At 33.4% G+C, this 22,500-nt stretch overlaps 2 protein-coding genes across 3 annotated transcripts in view; one reads left to right on the forward strand and one right to left on the reverse strand.

Moving 5' to 3' along the window:
* The window catches only part of fxn (frataxin), an 8,291-nt gene extending 6,104 nt beyond the window's left edge, over window positions 1–2,187 (reverse strand). The window contains exons 1-4 of the mRNA XM_073819868.1: window positions 2,030–2,187; window positions 1,578–1,655; window positions 255–331; window positions 193–200 (exon numbers count right to left, since the gene is read on the reverse strand). Of these exons, the coding sequence (XP_073675969.1) occupies window positions 193–200; window positions 255–331; window positions 1,578–1,655; window positions 2,030–2,140 (274 nt within the window). The 5' untranslated portion in view covers window positions 2,141–2,187. The remainder of the gene's footprint in view (window positions 1–192; window positions 201–254; window positions 332–1,577; window positions 1,656–2,029) is intronic.
* A 1,829-nt stretch (window positions 2,188–4,016) lies between these two features.
* Window positions 4,017–22,500, forward strand: part of pip5k1bb (phosphatidylinositol-4-phosphate 5-kinase, type I, beta b) — a 60,544-nt gene continuing 42,060 nt past the window's right edge. For both annotated transcript variants that reach the window (XR_012339355.1, XM_073818916.1), the window contains exon 1: window positions 4,017–4,143. The gene's annotated coding sequence lies outside the window, so the exon portion shown is untranslated. The remainder of the gene's footprint in view (window positions 4,144–22,500) is intronic.

Below are 22,500 nucleotides of genomic sequence, written 5' to 3' on the forward strand. Positions count from 1 at the left end.
TGGTTTTTTTTGGTAATCCAGTGAAAACCTAGAAAAGTACAATTATTTGATTATTATTTGAACAACAATCTACCAATAAACAAACCCTCCCCAACATAATGATAAATCATAACCAGAATATTATATTGCATAATAAAAGAACAAGCAATTCAGCTATTTTTATGCTCTGCAAGGATAATGGTAAATCACAACTTGTATATCTTATTGCACATGAGATTAACCTTTACACTGAGAATTTAGTGAATACTATTTACCTGAACTGAAGTGCCTTTTCTTCTCCAAGCGGTGTGCTTACATGGAGATCTCTCCTCTTCAGAATCCAGTCAAACCTCTTGAAAATATTTAAATATCAGTTGTGTGAAAGAAGTTAATTTAAACTTTTAGACATTTTTTGAAACTTAATTTAAAACATTTACACTACCAGTCAAAAGTTTTTGAACAGTAAGATTTGTAATGTTTTTTTTAAAGAAGTCTGCTCACCAAGCCTGCATTTATTTGATCCAAAGTACAGCAAAAACAGTGAAATTTTGAATAATTTTTACTATTTAAAATAACTATTTTCTATTTTAATAGATTTTAAAATGTAATTTATTCCTGTGATGTTAAAGCTGAAGTCACATGATCCTTCAGAAATCATTCTAATATTCTGATTTGCTGCTCAAAACATTTATTATCATGTTGAAAACAGCTGAGTAGATTTTTTTTCAGGTTTTTTTGATGAATATAAAAGTTCAGAATTTATCTGAAAAAACAGTATTTATCTGAAATTTTTTATAGATGTCTTTGTCATCACTTTTGATTAATTTAAAGCATCCTTGCTAAATAAAAGTATTCATTTCTTTGATACCCCCCACCCAAAAAAAAAATATTGACTCCAAGCTTTTGAATGGTATAGTCAAGTGTATAATGTATCAAAAACTGTTCAGATGAATGCTGATCTTTGGATCTTTCTAGTCATCAAAGAATCCTGAAATAAAGCAACTCAACTGTTTCAAACATTGATAATAATAATAAATGTTTCTTGAACAGCAAATCAGCATATTAGGAAGATTTCTGAAGAATCATGTGACACTGAAGACTAGAGTAGTGATGCTGAAAATTTAGCATTGATCAAAGGAATAAATTACATTTTAAAATATATTCAAATAGAAAAGAGTTATTTTAAATAGTAAAAATATTTTAAAATTTTGTTGTTTTGACTTGAAAAAATATGAAAAATCTTACTGTTAAAAAACTTTTGACTGGTAGTGTACATTTATTCATTTAGCAGACGCTGTTATCCAAAGCTACTTACAGTTGAGGAATACAACAAGTGATTCATAACAGCATGGCAACAATGCAAGGTTTCAGTCTCTGTTCAAAACAAAAGCTAGAACAGGGAGGGAGTAGGAATAGCAAAAGCACAGACATAGGAAAAGTGAAAGCTTAGACATTATTATGCTTTCACTTTTCCTATGTTTATGCTTTTATTATTCCTTAATCCCCTCTTGTTGCAGTGAAGCTAAAATGTAAAACACTCTATGTAAGTGTTCTAGCTTTTATTGAAATGTAAAAAGGCAGAAAGCTGTGTTCGTTACCTGTGAATGTCCTCCAAATAACGTCCTTGTGACTGTGTGTGCTGAAGAAATACTCCTAAATCTGCCACCACATATTGACTAAACAAATAGGACACAAACAAAACACGTTTAAATCATGCAAATTAAGACATTAAACTAAAACAGAAAACAGTTACAATAATTAAGGTTATCAAAACTGGACTACAATTCAGCATAAACGACCAGAATCAAGTAACTACATTGCAAGTGCACCTAAATACAATATATCTAAGTAGTAAAGTTGTCTGTCTCGCCTGTCCAGATCTCACGATCTTATATAATAGATTTATCTCTCTATAATTAAAAACAGACAGAGAGATTTACAACAAATAAGTGTCTACAATATGAGACGCACGTCTCATCGCAACCTGCCACGGCGTAGATTGACAATTGAGTCATGCTAACCAGCCATAAACGTTTACAAGCTCACTTACTTCAAGTCCACTTCTCATTGCTGACAGTCTGGAGGCTTGTTGGTGACATTTCCATTTTGAGCTCAAGCTCAGTAGATAAGGACAATGACACTTGTTAATTAACCTTGACATAGCTCCTGAAAGGATGCAAGTCTCCGGCTAGTCAGTCTGATTACATATGCCGCTTCTACAGTCTTCGTTTCAAAATACAGGTCCCAACAAAATAAAAGTCTGTTTATTCAGGAACACTTGCGTTCCTATTACAGATTTTCACATTTCTCATTTCTATTAACGGCAGTTTGTACACTACCAGTCAAAAGTAGATTAGATGTTTTATAAAGTATCTTCCACTCAACAAGCCTGCATTTATTTGAACCAAAATACAGCAAAAGTAGGTGTATTGTGAAATATTTAAACTATTTAAAATAACTACTTTCTATTTGAATATATTTTAAAATGTAATTTATTCCTGTAATCAAAGCAAAATTTTCAGCATCATTACTTACAGTTTTCAGTATCACATGATCCTTCAGAAATTATTATAATATGCCGATTTGCTGTTCAAGAAAAAGAAATTATTAGTATTATTTTCAGTATTTAAAACAGTTGAGTACATTATTTCCAGGATTCTTTGGTGAATAAAAGGATCCAAAAATCAGCATTTATCTGAAATAAAAAGCTTTTGTAAGATTTTTTATACACTATAACATTCAAAACTTGAAATCAGTGTAATTTTATTTATTTTCTGGAATAGAATTGATAGAAATTAATACATTTATTTAGAAAGGATGCTTCAAATTGATCAAAAGTAATGATAAAGACATTCATAATGTTACAAACATTTCTATTTCAGATTCTGTTCTTCTAAACATTCTATTCATCAAAAAAAATTATACTCAGCTGTTTTTAACAAAATAATATTTTTTTGAGCAGCAAATCAGAATATTAGAATGATTTCTGAAGGATCATGTGACTGGAGAAATGATGCTAAAAATATAAGAAATCACATGAATAAATTAAATTTTAAAATACGTTTAAATAGAAAGCAGATATTGTAAAAAGTAAAAATATTTCAGATTTTTTATGTTTTTTCTGTACTTTGGATCAAATAAATGCAGGCTTGTTGAGCAGAAGAGACTTCTTTAAAAACACACACAATCTTACTGTTCAAAAGGATTTGACTACACTGTAAAACGTTTTCACCAGTTTCAACTTAAAAAGTCAACTTAAGCTGCCTTAAAATTTTAAGTTAAATCAACTAAAATCATTTAAACTCACAAGTTATATCAACTCATTTTTATTGTAATAAGTTGAAATGACTTGTAGTTTTAAGCTGATTTAACAAGTTGAATTAAGTTGAATCTGGTGAAAACGTTTTACAGTGTAGTAGTGTATGTCACCAAAATTACTTTAAAAGCAATTAATGTTATTTTTGGGGGAAGATAGATTACATTTTGGGAAAGAAATAAATCAAATTTGTATGTGTGTGTGAAAATATACCTTTGTTATCATTAGAATTTTCGGAAATAACTGTAATTTAATGACACATTTTTCTCAGTTACTGTAACAGACTACAGTTGCATTTATTTAGTAACTAAATTATGTAATTCCAAACACACCTGAACCAGCTGATCAAGGATCTTAATAGGTATACTTGAAACTTCCAGGCAGCTGTGTTGAGGCAAGTTAGAGCTAAACTCTGCAGGACACCGGCCCTCCAGGATCAAGTTTGGTGACCCTTGCCGTAGATAGATAGATAGATAGATAGATAGATAGATAGATAGATAGATAGATAGATAGATAGATAGATAGATAGATAGATAGATAGATAGATAGATAGATAGATAGATAGATAGATAGATAGATACCACCGTAAACCACTAGGTGGCATCAAAGAAAGCGTCTTGGCATTATGGGAATGAAAGGTATTTCTCTAAAGTGCAGAAGGAGGCGGAGACTCTCTGCCGTATGACTTCAGTCGCCTTCATTAACGATTCCACAAAGTAGAGGGACACTGAGTACACTTACCTCTAGTGAACGAAACATTACAAGTCTCGGAATATCACTGTGTACTCAAATCTCTCTCTCTCTCCCCGAAGGCAAGACAGACATCACCATAGAAGACATAAACACAGGTAAGATATTTTTTAAAATTATGTTTATTGCGATGTAACCTATCTGAACCTGTCAGATGGACATACACCTGTGTCAGTTCAGCAGTGTGTTCTTCCGCACTCACATAGGCAAGACGTCACATTTGACATATTCATGTGTTTAATTATATGTTTCTGGCAATGCATACTTCTATAAGTAGGCTACTTTTAAATAACGTATTAGCCAATTAAAAATAATATAAACTCTGAATTTATCGTTATATTCGTTAATTGCAAAATCATAACATAGACTATTTTTACATTTTAAGAGTTTGCCTTTTAGGCTCTTAGTCTCTAAAAAGTGGCAAAATTACGTAATCTTGCAGGGAAATGTTTACTCAGAAATATTACGAGGTCTTATAAATGTGTTGACTGCATCTCAAAACCTAGTGCACTGTCTATACAGAAAACATGAGCTGTTTTGAAACATATTCACATGTTTTATTATTCTTTTAAACGTGTTTGATATAAAAATCCTGTACAAACACAGGGAGACCAGGGCTAGTTGTGACATGGAAAGTTGTAAGAAAGGTCATATCTCAGTAACTATAATGGCACAAAAGGTTAATCTGCGTTCAGTGAATTATATCATTTGTCTCTGAGCAATAACAATGAAAATGTTAAATAGGGTAGCTCTTTTTTCTAGTCATGATATACATATATCATCTTTAAAAATAAGCATAAACCGAGAAATACTCACTAAAATGTGTGAGATTTAGCCCTAATATTGTTTGAACTTATGATGCCAGTGGAACTGAACACAAGAACTACATTTCTGTTATAGAGTCAATATTTATTTGGTAGTTCATAATCACTGTATAAATGGAAAAACTGCATATTTATGTTATTTCAAGCTATCCAGATTGAATATAAGGGTCATTTTGAAAATTTTAGATACAACTATTTGAAAATCTGGAATCTGAGGGTGCAAAATAATCAAAATAGTGAGAAAATCACCGGTAAAGTTGTCCAAATGAAGTTCTTAGCAATGCATATTACTAATCAAAAATCAAGATTGGATATATTTCTGGTAGGAAGTTTACAAAATGTCTTCATGGAACATGATCTTTACTTAATATCCTAATTAGCATAAAAGAAAAATTGGTAATTTTGACCCATACAATGTATTGTTGGCTATTGCTACAAATATACCTGTGCTACTAAAGAACATATTGCATGTTATTGTTTGCAATGTAACAGATCGAATGAGGTTATGAGAAAAGTCTCATAACTTTTACCCACGTTGAAAATAACCCTGAATGGACAGTTGTTTGGACAAGCTTTGTACCTGGAGGCACGAAATCGCATGACAGCAAAGAACAATGAGAGGAAGAAGAAATATTCCTTTAGTATTTGTGGCCGCGGTCTCTTTAATTGAAGCTCGGTGTCTCTTGCGCAGATCCTTTTCCAGGTGGCTGTTCCCAAATGCCTTCTGCAGCAGTACTTAACTGCATATTTCTGTATCAGAAGTTTGTCTGATGCTGGCATTTTTGTGCTCTCATGTTGTGCAAAATACCTCGGTTTTGCTTGCTTACAAAATTATGAGGTATGTTCAGAATAGAATATTATCAATATTTAACTGTCTACTATTTTTGCAGCATATAGTATGTATACTGTCCATATTTTCTATATGGATCAAGAGGTCAATGGTTTTTAGGTAATATTTCTTTATATTTTAGCAGATGTACAGTTGAAGTCAAAAGTTTACATACACCTTCCATAATCTGCAAAATGTTCATTATTTTACCAATTTAAGAGGGATCGAACAAAATTTTTATATTTTTGTTTTAAATATTTTTTTTTTTGTAGTACAGACATGAGTAAGATTTCACATAAAAGATTTTTTTTTTAAAGTTTACATACAATTGATTCTTAATAGTCTTTTAAATCTTTTTAGTGTTCATGAGTCCCTTGCTTGTCCTGAACAGTTAAACTACCTGCTGTTCTTCAGAAAAATCTTTCAGGTTCCACAAATTCTTTGGTTTTTCAGCATTTTTGTGTATTTGAACCCTTTCCAACAATGATTGTATAATTTTGAGTTCCATTTTCACACTGAGGACAACTGAGGGACTCATATGCAACTATTACAGAAGGTTCAAATGTTCACTGATGCTTCAAAAGGAAACACGATGCATTAAGAGCTGGGGGGGTGAAAACTTTTTGAATTTAAAGATCAGGGTAAATTTAACTTATTTTTTGCTTCTGGGAAACATGTAAGTATCTTTTGTAGCTTCTAAAGGGCTGTACTAAATGAAAAAAAAGGTGATATTTAGGCAAAATAAGAAAAACACACATTTTCATTCTGTTCAAAAGTTTACACCCCGGCTCTTAATGCATCGTTTTTCCTTCTGAAGCATCAGTGAGCGTTTGAACAGTGAAAAGATGGATCTCAAAATCATACAGTCATTGTTGGGAAGGGTTCAAATACACAAAAATGCTGAAAAACCAAAGAATTAGTGTGACCTGAAGGATTTTTCTAAAGAACAGCGGGCAGTTTAACTCTTCAGGACAAACAAGGTACTCATGAACAACTAAGCAAACAAAAAAAACAAAGCTGTGGATGATTCAGGTAACAACACAGTATTAAGAAAGTCTATGTAAACTTTTGAACGGGGTCATTTTAATAAATTCAGCTGCTATTTTCTCTTGTGGATTATATGCAAATGTCTTTTATGTGAAATATCGTATTCAGGTCAGTACTAAATAAAAAAATAACATGCATTTTGTATGATCCCTCTTATTTTGCTAAAATAGGTAACATTTTGCAGATTCTGCAAGGTGCAAACTTTTGACCTCAACTGTATCTGACTAAAGATGTCATTACAGAAAATGTAATTTAAATTAAAAAAAGATGATTACTGCGTGCCACTCACATGCAACCTGTGCAAATGTGTTGTGGATTAATGCGAAAAGTACTTCATGTTCTGTTTACAGACAAGTTTCATCCGTATCCTAGTCCTCTGTCAGAATCAGATCAATAAGCCACATCATTTCATTTCATTTTTAATCTTTCGGGAGCCTTTCAAAGCTGCAGCTGAATGATGAACAGCAGTCGTGACCAGCGGTCTCACTCCCATGCACATTTTTTTTATTGCTCCCACAGTGGCATGCTACATTCCTCCCTAGTATTCAGACTGCAGACAGCCAATAGACAGTGGCTGACCTATACCAGATTTACCACCTCTTATGTCAGCATAAGAAAAAACATCAGAGTTTATGTTAACTAAGCTGCTCTTAGATCAGTACAGAAGAGCTGAGATGGGATGTGACATGGTATTTTCTTGTGTAAAATACCATCTCTATGACTGGATCATCATTATTATAGCTATACTGCCGGATCTGATGGTGAACTTTTCACTAATAGAAGAACTTTTGAGACTTCTTCTTCTTATGATTCTTATGTGTTATTTAAGGCACCTTTACACAGCCTAGTTAAGACTTCTATGGTCAGGCTCTGTGCCTATTCAAAATCTTTATAAAGATGCAAAGCAGAATAAAAATCATACTAAAATATGCAGCTTTGACCCACTTCAGCTCCACTGTAAATGGCAGCTGTGATGCTGTTTGCTTCGGTGTAAAAGAAATGCAGCATCACTGCAGATTTAAACTTTTTTAATGCATGTAGTATTTTTTATGCATTTAGATGAATGCATTTGTAATTTAATATAATTTATTTTATTTAATATTTTAACATTCATATTTATACATATTTTAATTTTTTTAAATATAATTAATTTAATGTTATTTTAATATAATTTATTTGTAATTAGTTTAATTTTATTTTTGCAATTATAATTTTATGTAAATGTATTTATACTGCCTCCATGCAGCATTAAATAGTGTAAATGCGCCTTATTTTAGTAAACATACCACTTCAGATGCCAGTTTTGTGCTAAGTCGCCATTAGTGGATCATTTTGCAGCAAAGCAAGCTGTGTTACTTCATTCACCAGTGTTGGTTATATTATTTAGAGAGAATTCAAGACAATTTTTTTACGTAGGTTTCACGTTCCTTAGTCTTTCATGCATCTCTCACAGCTGAAGGTTATCGAGCCAGTGCTTTTGAATGGGAAATCAGCTGATGCAAATGAGCGACTGCAAAAACACATCCACTGTCATCTTTTCTTCTACACCTGTGTGTAACTCTCACTTAAAGAATTACATAACAAACCTGTGTTGATGCACGTCTGAGCCACAGTTTGACGAGACGAGAACCTCTTTAGTCTGAACGACTACAGATCAATCAATGTCACAGTGTTCCTGAATATAAACATAGATGATTTAGTTAATTGTGACTCTAATACTAGCTTGCGTCAATAAAAGGCCAAGGACATTTCTCCTGTTGAACCATAGAAAAATGTGCAGTTTTTTTATTTGACACGTTACATAACCATATTCCCTGAGGTTGTTTCAGCCTGTAGGCTATTTAGCAGGCGGTCATGCTCACTTGTGTCTTGTGACATTTGTAAAAGCGTAACGAAATGCATTCTTGAATGTTGCTGACCCTGAATATGTCTTCTTTTATTTAACATGTGATAAAAATAGCTTGTTTGGAAATTGCTTTGTTTTTATACACTATATGTAGATACTTCACTTACTGGAAATGATAAAATAGATCAATAACCGTCTATCAATTGAAAGCCATACAGTATGTATATAAAACTCACAGTCATAAAAGAGTGCATTAGTGCCTTCCCGCTCTACAGTGGTGTTGGTTCCGGAAGCATTTTTTTCTATAGGTTTAAAAAAAAAAGTCTTTGTTAAAGCATTATAAATTATTATAACCGGTTACAAGGTGAATTACAACATTACAAACTTTTATTTAAAAAACAAAAAGTATTTGAAAATCAGACAAGATGGCAAAGGTCTTTACACTTAGCAGCTTTACTGAGGGAAATAACTACAATTCCATGAATTGCCAAATAGAAGTTGTTTTTTTATCATTTCATCATTTGAAGTTGTTAATTTAAATTTATAGAAACAGTATATTTTTTACAATATATTTGAATATAATCTTTTTTTCATCCCAAATTCATTGTCTGTCGTGACAAGTTGCAAATGCAAACAGATATACCATTGACAAATTTGTACAGTCGTGGCCAAAAGTTTTACAAATATTAGTTTTCACAAAGTTTGCTGCTAAACTGCTTTTAGATCTTTGTTTCAGTTGTTTCTGTGATGTACTGAAATATAATTGCAAGCACTTCATACGTTTCAAAGGCTTTTATCAACAATTACATGACATTTATGCAAAGAGTCGGTATTTGCAGTGTTGGCCCTTCTTTTTCAGGACCTCTGCAATTGGACTGGGCATGCTCTCAATCAACTTCTGGGCCAAATCCTGACTGACAGCAACCCATTCTTTCATAATCACTTCTTGGAGTTTGTCAGAATTAGTGGGTTTTTGTTTGTCCACCTGCCTCTTGAGGATTGACCAAGTTCTCAATGGGATTAAGATCTGTGGAGTTTCCAGGCCATGGACCTAAAATTTCAACGTTTTGGTCCCCGAGCCACTTAGTTATCACTTTTGCCTTATGGCACGGTGCTCCATCGTGCTGGAAAATGCATTGTTCTTCACCAAATTGTTGTTGGATTGTTGGAAGAAGTTGCTGTTGGAGGGTGTTTTTGTACCATTCTTTATTCATGGCTGTGTTTTTGGGCAAAATTGTGAGTGAGCCCACTCCCTTGGATGAGAAGCAACCCCACACATGAATGGTCTCAGGATGCTTTACTGTTGGCATGACACAGGACTGATGGTAGCGCTCACCTTTTCTTCTCCGGACAAGCCTTTTTCCAGATGTCCCAAACAATCGGAAAGAGGCTTCATGGGAGAATATGACTTTGCCCCAGTCCTCAGCAGTCCATTCGCCATACTTTTTGCAGAAGATCAATCTGTCCCTGATGTTTTTTTTGGAGAGAAGTGGCTTCTTTGCTGCCCTTCTTGACACCAGGCCATCTTCCAAAAGTCTTGGCCTCACTGTGCGTGTAGATGCGCTCACACCTGCCTGCTGCCATTCCTGAGCAAGCTCTGCACTGGTGGCACTCCGATCCCGCAGCTGAATCCTCTTTAGGAGACGATCCTGGCGCTTGCTGGACTTTCTTGGACGCCCTGAAACCTTCTTAACAAGAATTGAACCTCTTTCCTTGAAGTTCTTGATGATCCTATAAATTGTTGATTTAGGTGCAATCTTAGTAGCCACAATATCCTTGCCTGTGAAGCCATTTTTATGCAACGCAATGATGGCTGCGCGCGTTTCTTTGCAGGTCACCATGGTTAACAATGGAAGAACAATGATTTCAAGCATCACCCTCCTTTTAACATGTAAAGTCTGCCATTCTAACCCAATCAGCCTGACATAATGATCTCCAGCCTTGTGCTCGTCAACATTCTCACCTGAGTTAACAAGACGATTACTGAAATGATCTCAGTAGGTCCTTTAATGACAGCAATGAAATGCAGTTTTTTTCAGGATTAAGTTAATTTTCATGGCAAAGAAGGACTATGCAATTCATCTGATCACTCTTCATAACATTCTGGAGTATATGCAAATTGCTATTATAAAAACTTAAGCAGCAACTTTTCCAGTTTCCAATATTTATGTAATTCTCAAAACTTTTGGCCACGACTGTAGCTCAAAATTATGTAAGCCCATTTCCGCCACTAAATATAAAGAGTAATCTCACAATTCTGACTTTTTTCTCATAATTGCGAATTTACAACTTGCAATTCAGATGTTTTTTCTCAGAATTGCGTGATTCAAACTTGCAATTCTGACTTTATCTTATTGCTAGTTATAAAGCCAGAATTGAAGAGTTATAAAGTCAGAATTGCGAGAAATAAAGTCAAAATTTTGAGATATAAACTCACAATTCTGAGTTATAAAATCTGTATTGATAGAAATAAAGCCAAAGTTGCAAGATATAAACTCGCAATTGCGAGTTATAAAGTCTGAATTGTGAGAAATAAAGCCAGAGTTGCAAGATATAAACTCGCAATTGCGAGTTATAAAGTCTGAATTGTGAGAAATAAAATCAGAATTGCAAGATATAAACTCAAAATTCTGAGTTATAAAGTCAGAATTGCAAGATATAAACTTGCAGTTGTGAGTTATAAAGTCTGAATTGCGAGAAATAAAGTCAAAATGGCAAGATATAAACTCAATTCTGAATTATAAAGTCAGAATAGACTGTAAAAAAAATCGTTGAGTCAACTTAAAATAATTTTTTACTCGGCTGCCTAAAAATTTGAAGTTCAGTCAACTCAAAAGTTTAGTCAACTTGGAAAACTTAAGTTGTGCTAAGTGAGATATTTTAGTTGATTCAACTTAAAATTTCAAGGCAGCTGGGTAACTTACCCAGCTTTTAAGTTTAACAAACCAAATTCATTGTTAAGTCAACTCAAATATTTAAATTATATTACATTTCAAGTTGACTAAAAATTTGAGTTGACTGAACTTAAAACTTTACGGCAGCAGGGTAACAAATTATTATTAAGTTGACTCAACAAATTGTGTGTTTTTTGTTTTTTACAGTATATAAACTCACAATTCTGAGTTATAAAGTCAGAATAGCAAGAAATAAAGCCATAATTGCAAGATATAAACTCGCAATTTAGCAAAAATGCCAGTTTGTATCTTGCAATTCTGACCTTTTTCTTATCGCAAATATGAGTTAAAATCTCACAAGTTTGACTTTATTTCTCACAATTGTGAGTTTATATCCTCCAATTCTGACTTTATGTCTCACTATTTTGAAAAACGCACCATTGTGAGTTAAAAAGTCCAGTTCTGATATTCTTAAAATTGCGAGTTTATATCTCACAATTCTGACTTAACTCACAATTGCAATCAGAATTGCAAGCAAAGATAAATTTAAAGGTATTTTTTTTTCTGTTTAAATCTTTTACCTATTAAACTTTGCAATTCTGTTTAGTGATGCTTACTGATAATTTGATGATATTTTTCTAATGCTACTCTTCCGTAGATTTTCTGTGTGAATGCACACTATATAGATGTGTTTGACCACTGCATTTGCCAACGCAAACCGGAATTAAAATAGTACTCAGTTCAGATTCAGTAAAGATGCACAGTCAAGAATTAACGCTGAAAAGGTGTGGACACAGTTATTTTTGTGCCTGACCTTAATGAATATGCATTTGTAAGAGTTTCCCTTTCAGACACAACATTTATGGGAAGAGAGTATTAAAATGAATCACGCAATGCGATTTACTAACGTTTATGCCTGCCAAATTACAGGTATTTGCACCATTATTTAAGGCTCAAATAAAGCATGTCTTAAAACATAATTTGTGCTGCTCTTGGTAGATTGCACTGGTCATTATGGAAATGATCTGGCTGTGTCTGTGTTCTTTAATGTGTGCATTGTCAGTAAATCGCACGCAGAATTTTCCCTTCCCATCGGGGCATTTATAGAATTGCGCTCTAAATCTAATTTGCCCTGTTTAGTAAATCTGGCCCAATGTTTTAAAAATGTGGCACTCAAGTTAAAATAAGTTTGACTTTTGAAAAAACATGAGACCATTGCCAGGGTCTTGTGTGCAAGCACCACTATATATGTCTACTCTAAAAGCGCAAAGCAATTACTCAGACTAGAGTGGGAGGGCAATCCCACCCTGCCCTTAACGGCCTGTCAATGAGCTTGTTGTAGCGATTGGCTGCTTTATGTGTAGGACTGAACTAACATTCTCACATTTAGTGTTAAATGTCAGAGAGCAGTGCGTGTTAACTGTTTGGAGGCACTGTGGGAGAGAGACGAACGGAACCGCAGGCGATGTTGTTGATCTCGCTGGTTTCATAATAACAATGGAATCTAGACATGCATATCCTGTTCTTTTGATTTTCAAAAACAGCATCAATCGCCTCCAATGGCAACATGTCCCCAGCGGGCAGCAACAGGCTCCTGGAAAGGCTCTTATTGTCAAATACAGTCTGAGGGAGTTGTATGTCCCCTGCATGGATGGGGCTTGGTCACAGGGCCTTTTGTTTTAGTTACCAAGCTATGAGTCTTATGATCGGGTTCAAACATCTCATATACCATATCCCTTTCTATAAGCAAATGTCTTGGAAATGTTTTCCATACGTCATATGCAATGGAAATTATGCACACCTGAAGTGTTTAATGTTGACCTACATCAGCAGCTGGACTATGATTAACATTATTTACTTGAAATCCAAATGATGAAATCCCCAAATTTTGAAAGTTAGTGTATTGACGACTACTGAAGATTTCATGGAATATAGTTATGGCTGTATGTGCTGATTCACCCCAAAGTATTACAGAGGTCATTTAATTCCATGGCTGCTTCACAACTTCCTGTCTGCAACATGCGTTGACTTAACAGGCACAGTAAAGGGAAGTGCATAATGGTTTTCTTATCACAGGGCTGGACCTGAGCCAGAGTGAGAGTGGAACAGCGGGTCCAACTCCATCCTGGGCACACCATTATCAGATAGCAGTGTGATAAAAGTGCATAAAGAGGCTTATTATGTGTGTGTGGTAGACATCTACTTTTCGTGGCTCAGTTATGGCTCATTGGCTTTCAAAACAGTTTTGTCCTATCCCAGAAGAGTGAAGTGAACTTATGTATTTAATTTTTTAAATGAGGATCATTCCTATTTGTATTTCTACAAAGGAATTAGATCTTTTCCTTATATTTTAGTCAGAAACATAGGCCTACTATATGCAAGTACATAAAGCATACAGATAAATAGATAAATTCATAACACACAAGTATACGCTGTATATTTGCATAATTGTCTGTAAAGGAAAGTTGCAAGCTATGTGTGTATTTAATTCGCCAAAAAGAACTGAATCATCAGAATCACTCATTCTGGAATCAAAGTACACCGAATGCGCTGTATGTGTTTAATTCACTTAAAAAAATGGTTCATATGAGTAACTCGTTCTTGAACCAGGATGTGCAAGTATGTGTTTGATTCACTAAAAAGAAACAATTCGTAAGAATCAGACACAGGACACTGTGTATGTATTTGATTCGCTAAAAAGAACAGACTCATAAGTGTCATTCATTGGAGATTTGGACTATAGAGAATTCTGAATATGTCTTTGATTCAATAAAAAGAACCAACTCGTAAGAGTCATTTGTTTAAGAATCAGACTACACATGATGCAGTGTATGTGTTTGATTCACTTAAAAGAATCAGTTCATATGAGTAACTCGTTGTTGAATTGGAGTACACCAGATGTACAGTATGTGTTTGATTTACTAAAAACTGAAAAGTGTCATTTGTTGGATATTTGGACTAGAGGTTTCTGTGTATGTGTTTGATTCACTAAAAAGAACCAACTCATGAGAGTCATTTGTTTTTGAATCGGACTACACAGGTTGGGCTGTATGTGTTTGATTCACTAAAAAGAACCAGTTCATATGAAAAACGATTCAATATGAATAAGTTCCTGAATCTGACTACACAGGATGCGCAGAATTTGTTTGATTCACTAAAAAACTGACTAATACAAGCAATTTGTTGGAGAATTGGACTGGAGGATTCTGTGTATGATTCAATAAAAAGAGTAAACTCATGAGAGTCATTCATTCAAGAATCAGACTTCACAGGATGGACAGTATGTGTTTGATTCACTAAAAAGTTCCTTAGAATCATTACTTTTAAAATCGGATTATACTGAACATGCTGCATGTGTTTGATTCCTTTAAAACTGACTCATTAAGTGTCATTCGTTGGAGATTTGGACTATAGAGGTTTCTGTATATGTGTTGATTCACTAAAAAGAACCAACTCATTTGAGTCATTTAAATGAACCAGTTCATATGAGTAACTCGTTGTTGAATCAGAATACGCCGGATGCACAGTAGGTGTTTGATTCACTGAAAACTGAAAAGTGTAATTCGTTGGAGATTTGGACTATAGAGGTTTTTGTATATGTGTTTGATTCACTAAAAAGAACCAACGCATATGAGTCATTTGTTTTTGAATCAGACTACACAGGTAGTGCTGTATGTGTTTGATTCACCAAAATGAACTGGTTCATTAGAGTCATTTAATTTGTTTTTGAATCAGACTACACAGTTTGGGCAATATGTGTTTTATTCACTAAAAACTGACTCATAAAAGTCATTCATTGGAGAATTGGACTTTAGAGGATTCTGTGTATGTGTTTGATTCACTAAAAAGAACCAACTCATAAGAGTCATTTGATTTTGAATCAGACTACACAGGTTGGGCTGTATGTGTTTGATTCACAAAAATGAACTGATTCATTAGAACCACTTCATTAGTTTTTAATCAGACTACACAGGATGTGCAGTATGTGTTTGATTCACAAAAAACTGACTCATAAAAGTCATTTGTTGAAGAATTGGACTATAGAGGATTCTGTGTATGTCATCAGACTAAACAGGATGCAGTGTATGTGAATGATTCATTAAAAAGAACCAGCTCATAAGAGTCATTCGTTCAGGAATCAGACTTCATAACATGCAGTGCATGTGTCTGATTCACTATAATTAACTGGTTCATTGGAGTCATTTCTTTTTTAATCAGACTACGCTGCATTTTTTAAAAAATCGAATATGCTGCATATGTACTCCACTTAAAAAAAACAGTTCATATGAGGAAAAAAAACTGGCAATTTGGACTATAGAGAATTCAGTGTATGTGTTTGATTAACTAAAAAGAATCAACTCAAAAGAGTAATTTGTTTTTTAATCAGACTACACCAAATATGCTGCATGTAATTGATTCGTTAAAAAGAACAAGCTCGTAAGATTTATTCATTTTGGAGTCAGACTACAAACGTTGTGCTTAGAAGATTCTCATTTAAGAACAGGCTCATTAGGGTCATTCTCTAGAGAATCGGATTATACTGGTTGTTTTTGATTCACTAGAAACAACTGGCTTATTCAAAATCTTGATTCAGCACTGATGTTACAGTGCTATTGCAGGAAAACCTGTCAGAGTATTTTACTATGGTACACATTGGCGAAAGTAATGTTAAAAATGCAAAATTATTCTTGTGTTCCCAAACTTAATTGGGCCACAGTGTACCACATTTGGTTGGATGGCACAGAGAAGGTAACTCTATTGCCCTCTCGAGTACTGTGACCCTTGCGTAAAGTATGTTTATGGCCTCTCTCTCAAGCTGTTTCACCTCTCTGCCTTACTTTTTTCTTCTTTTTTCTCCTGTTTGACTTCCACAGCTAATCGCTCTGCCCTTGCTACGAGTCGAGTCTTTCAGCAGTTGGTCCGCTTGATCACCTGGCTCACATTGCTGCGCTCATGCTGAGTTGAACTCGCACGGAATAGTAAATAGTGTAGTGTAGCCTGAATGTCGTCCCTTTCGTTTACTGGTTGCTCCCTTTCTTTATCTCATTCTTCCTCTGTCTGACACTCCCCTGCTGCTCCTAAGAGGTATAAGATAAGCTCCACAACACTGCAGAATAAAACAAATAATTTTTGCTGAGAAGACTGGAAATGGCAGAGAAAGGATCCCCTAATGCAGAAGTTTTCAATCCTGCTTCTGAAGGGCCAATGTCCTGCAGAGTTTAGCTCCACCCTGCCCCAAACACACTTGCATGGAACTTTCTAGTAATCCCTAACTGACTGCTCACTTTAAGGCAAAAAAACTAGACTTTTTTATAAAATAGCCAAGTCTTTATTGGATATTCATCTTCCTTTTCTACATCTGGCAACCAGGAGTTGATTTGCCCAGCGGTTGGGATGTGCCTCCTCACTGACTAAATCTATACAGCAATAATTAGTATTTACAGTTTCTTTGTACTCATGTGAAGCTGTTCATATTCTCCGAGTTCAACTAATTCTTCCAAAACACCTTTAATAACATCGTATCCAGTTACAGCTTTGAGCGGGAAACCTTCACACAGTACGCTAAGCCAGTTATGTAATCACTGTCACTGTATCCAATTAGCGAACTGAAGAAAGAACCTCCAGTCAGAACAAAGAGCGCATCTGTGAGGCCTGTGTCTTGTTGGATATGCCCCTAATCCTGTTCTCTAGCTTTAAGCCCTCAATTATGATGAACAGACATGGAATTTTGAATTCATCCCTCAAAAATAATTATTTAAAAAAGTTAAAAGTGGAGTTTCCATCTTGAAATAACATTTTAAAGTAAACAGAAATGGCATAACTGCACACTGTACAACACTTGGGAGGCAAAACGGAGGATAAACGTGCGTTTATGATAAATTGTTATGTAATGTTGTAAAATTGTAGGGTTTTTGCATCTATAATTATTTTCCTCTCAGGAAACATTGCTTACATATGTGTCAGGCTGAGATCTACAGATCTGAAATAATTACTTTATAGGGGTGGGAAATATACTGGCAGACACGATTAAACAGTAGCAATTTGACAACCTGTAATGATTTTAGACTATTGTCTCTATCGCGGTTACACGCTCACCTGACATTGCTGTTCTACATGGTCATGAAAACGTAGCGTTTGCACTCGTTTTTAAACATTGTGGTTTAGAAACAAGTGTTAAGTAATTTTCGCAATCAGCAGTGAAAGAGAGCTAATTTCGCTATAAGCACGCACTGAGTCTAAGAGACAACACCAGTGTTGCCAAGTCTGCGGTTTTCCCGCGGAATTGGGCTACTTTAATGTTTGCAGGTTTGACGCCAATAATGTGATATTTATATGAGAATAAAGTCAAAATTATGAGAATAAAGTCGAAACATTTCAACAATAAAGTCAAAATGAATACAAGTTGAAATGTTTTTAGAATAAAGTCAAAATTACGAGAATAAAGTCAGTTTTAATGTCAAAATATTATAATTTTAATTGCTACAGTTTAATTTTCGCAATTTCGACTTTATTCTCAAAACATTTAGACTTTATTCTTATTTCGTCTTTTATTCTCGAAATATTTCGAATTTATTCTCATAATTTTGACTTTATTCTCGAGACATTTCAACTTTATTTTTATAATTTCGTCTTTATTCTTGAAATATTTCAACTTTATTCTCGTAATTTTGACTTTATTCTTGAAACATTTTGATTTTATTCTCGAAACATTCCAACTTTATTCTTGTAATTTCGACTTTATTCTCGAAACATTTTGACTTTATTCCCTTATTTTTGACTTTATTCTTGAAACATTTCAACTTTATTCTCATAATTTTTTGTTTTTGAAACATTTCGACTTGATTCTCATAATTTTGTCTTTATTCTCAAAATATTTCTACTTTATTCTCGAAACATTTTGACTTTATTCTCTTATTTTTGACTTTATTCTTGAAACATTTCAACTTTATTCTCATAATTTTTTGTTTTTGAAACATTTCGACTTGATTCTCATAATTTTGTCTTTATTCTCAAAATATTTCTACTTTATTCTCGAAACATTTTGACTTTATTCTCTTATTTTTGACTTTATTCTTGAAACATTTCAACTTTATTCTCATAATTTTTTGTTTTTGAAACATTTCGACTTGATTCTCATAATTTCATCTTTATTCTCAAAATATTTCTACTTTATTCTCAAAACATTTTGACTTTATTCTCTTATTTTCGTCTTTATTCTTAAAATATTTCAACTTTATTCTCGTAATTTTGACTTTATTCTTGAAACATTTTTACTTTATTCCCTTATTTTTGACTTTATTCTTGAAACATTTCAACTTTATTCTCATAATTTTTTGTTTTTGAAACATTTCGACTTGATTCTCATAATTTCGTCTTTATTCTCAAAATATTTCTACTTTATTCTCGAAACATTTTGACTTTATTCTCTTATTTTTGACTTTATTCTTGAAACATTTCAACTTTATTCTCATAATTTTTTGTTTTTGAAACATTTCGACTTGATTCTCATAATTTCGTCTTTATTCTCAAAATATTTCTACTTTATTCTCAAAACATTTTGACTTTATTCTCTTATTTTTGACTTTATTCTTGAAACATTTCAACTTTATTCTCATAATTTTTTGTTTTTGAAACATTTCGACTTGATTCTCATAATTTCGTCTTTATTCTCAAAATATTTCTACTTTATTCTCAAAACATTTTGACTTTATTCTCTTATTTTTGACTTTATTCTTGAAACATTTCAACTTTATTCTCATAATTTTTTGTTTTTGAAACATTTTGACTTGATTCTCATAATTTCGTCTTTATTCTCAAAATATTTTAAATTTATTCTTGAAACAATTTTAATTTATTCTCGAAACATTTAGAATTTATTCTAAAAAACATTTCGACTTTATTCTCATAATTTCGTCCTTATTCTCAAAACATTTTGACTTTATTCTCATAATTTCATCTTTATTCTCCAAATATTTTGACTTTATTCTCGAAACATTTCGATTTTATTCTCATAATTTCATCTTTATTCTACAAATATTTCATCTTTATTCTCGTAATTTTAACTTTATTCTCGAAACATTTCAAATTTATTCTCAATATTTCGACTTTATTTTCATAACTTCTACTTTATTCTCTTAATATTTTGACTTTATTCTCAAATTATTAAGACTTTTTTTCTCAAAATATTATGACTTTAATCTCGTAATTTTAGATTATTTTTACTTTTTAACGTGGCACTAATACGCCATCGTAGGAACTCCACCAAAAAAACACTAATTTTACTCTCCGGAACACAATTTGTAGTAGGGGACCCCCACCGAAACACTAATTAATTGCTAATTTTGAGTAGCAATTGGCTGGGTTTTGTTGTGAAAATGTGGCAAATCTGCTGAGCGCTGTCAAATAATTATTTTTGCCGCTTTATAGGCCTTGAATGGTTAAATACACACACTTCTAGTAATTAGTTGTCTTATTTTTATTTAGTTTCTTAATTTTCTATATTCTTGGAAATTTAAATAGTTGATGCCATTAGTAGCATTGAGAGTCTGACCTCACATATGTTGAGATTCTCTCCAATTAGTATGCAAAGCTGATTGAGTTTATTAATTGTACCAATCAAACCAATTGAAATAATCAGAGGTACGTGTGCCCCTCTTTGCCTGTTGTTGGACACGGCCACTGTTTGTTTACAAGCACTGAACCTAGGCTCATAGCAACCACAAAGAGAAGAAAGAGCGAGAAGAAGAGATAGATAGAGAGAGAGGGAAAGTGAGGACAGGTTTTAAAGTGTTATGATGATAGAAACAAAAGTGTTTTTCTGTTCTCTGTCCTCCTAATTTCTGGCACATGATCACATATCTTTAATACCTTTAAAGGGCACTTGCCTCTTCATGAGAGCACTTCACGATCCATGTCTTTTCCACTGTCAGTGCAACATAATTTGTTTGTGCTTCTTACAATGGGACTATTGTTCTTAACTGGGTTATAGAAGAACGTCATATGCAGTATGTTAAAGTTTAGGATTATATTACAAGGTATTACGATGATCTGGGCCTCCAGTTTAGGGAGACTATACCGTAACTTGCATAAGTTGCTTTAACTGACAGTTAAATATTGACTCATGTAACAATAAATCATCTTACTTTATATTGACACTGCTTATATAATGATTTGGCTTTATCTAAATAGCAGTTATTCACATATATTTATATACAGACACACTACCGTTCAAAGGTTTGGGGTCAGTAGGATTATTTTTTTACATATTAGAAATGCAATAAATTGATTAAATGTGACAGTAAAGACATTTATAATGTTATAAAATATTTCTATTTCAAATAAATGTTTATTAAACAGCATATCAGTACATTTAGAATGATTTCTGAAGGATCATGTGACACTGAAGACTCATGATCAGTCAGTTTTGTATCACAGAAATAAATTGCATCTTAAATGTATATTTAAATAGAAATCAGTTATTTTAAATTGAAACAATATTTTAGAATATTGCTGTTTTACTGTATATTATTTTTTGTGAAATAAATACAGCCTTAAGCATAAAAGTTAGCTTTTGAATGTCAGTTGACCCACAATGTTTAAAAATGTATTATTTTATTTATATTGATTATATTGATATATATCAGATAGTTTTATTTCTACAGCTGAGGTTGAACTTTTACATACACCTTGCAAAATAAGAGGGATCATTTTTGATTAAGTACTGACCTGAATAAGATGATTTCGCATAAAAGACGTTTACATATAGTCAACGAGAAAATAATATTTACATTTTTAAAAATGACCCCGTTCAAAAGTTTTCATACACTTGATTCTTAATACTGTGTTACCTGAATGATAGCTGTGTTTTTGTTTAGTGATAGTTGTTCATGAGTCCCTTGTTTGTCCTGAACAGTTAAACTGCCTGCTGTTCTTCAGAAAAATCCTTCAGGTCCTACAAATTCTTTGGCTTTTCAGCATTTTTGTGTATTTGAGCCCTTTTCAACAATGGCTGTATAGTTTTGAGATCCATATTTTTACACTGAGAACAACTTTGGGACTCATATGAAACTATTACAGAAGGTTCAAAAACTCACTGATGCTCCAGAAGGAAAAACAATGCATTAAGATCCAGGGGGTGAAAACTTTTGGAATGTTAGGATCAGGGTAAATTTAACTTATTTTGTCTTCCGGGAAACATGTAAGTATCTTCTGTAGCTTCTGAAGGGCAGTACTAAATGAAAAAAATATATATATCTAAGGCAAAAGAAGAAAAATTTACAAATCTATATTCTGTTCAAAAGTTTACACCCCACATTGCTTGCTTAGCGATCATAAACAGCTTAATTGTTATCATTAAATTATTTAATTGTTAATTAAACATGATGACTTTTGCATTTGCCACAGTTTTATAAAAGCAAAAATCCCCAAGACAATAATTTTACACTGCTTAAAGGTCCCATATTGTACACATTTCTGGAGGTTTATTTTAGTTGTTGATGTCCTTAAGAATATATATTTGTGGTATAAGTGCCAAAATCCATCAATATATTTTTACAGCTCCTTTTTTAGGAGCTCTGTCAAGAACAGGTTGATTTTGGCCCATCTAATTAATATTCATGAGTCTCTCTTCTGATTGGCCTGTTGTTTTCTGAGTGACGCACTGCCAGGCCAACCACAAGTTACTACGGTCATGAATGCTGTAGCCGAGCCCAGAGCCATAGAAAGAGACAGACTGGCTTGGTGATACTCAACAGGATATTTCAGAATGATCATTAATGTTTTTTCTTTTTCAAACACAGAATGCAGTAAGCTACATAACTTTTGCTTTAGTAAAGCCCCTTTCACAATGCGCGTTGATTCCGGAAAATTACGGGAACGAGCGCTGTGTGAACAAAAGCCAGAACCATAAAGGCAGTGTTGTAGTGATGATGTTATCACGCGACTCTTCACGACGAAAAAATACGTGCAAAGTGGAATGAAGCGGCGATCAGGGAGCTCCTCACTATCAGCGCTGA

Source organism: Garra rufa, chromosome 15 (assembly GCF_049309525.1).
Source record: "Garra rufa chromosome 15, GarRuf1.0, whole genome shotgun sequence".
Lineage (NCBI taxonomy): Eukaryota > Metazoa > Chordata > Actinopteri > Cypriniformes > Cyprinidae > Garra > Garra rufa.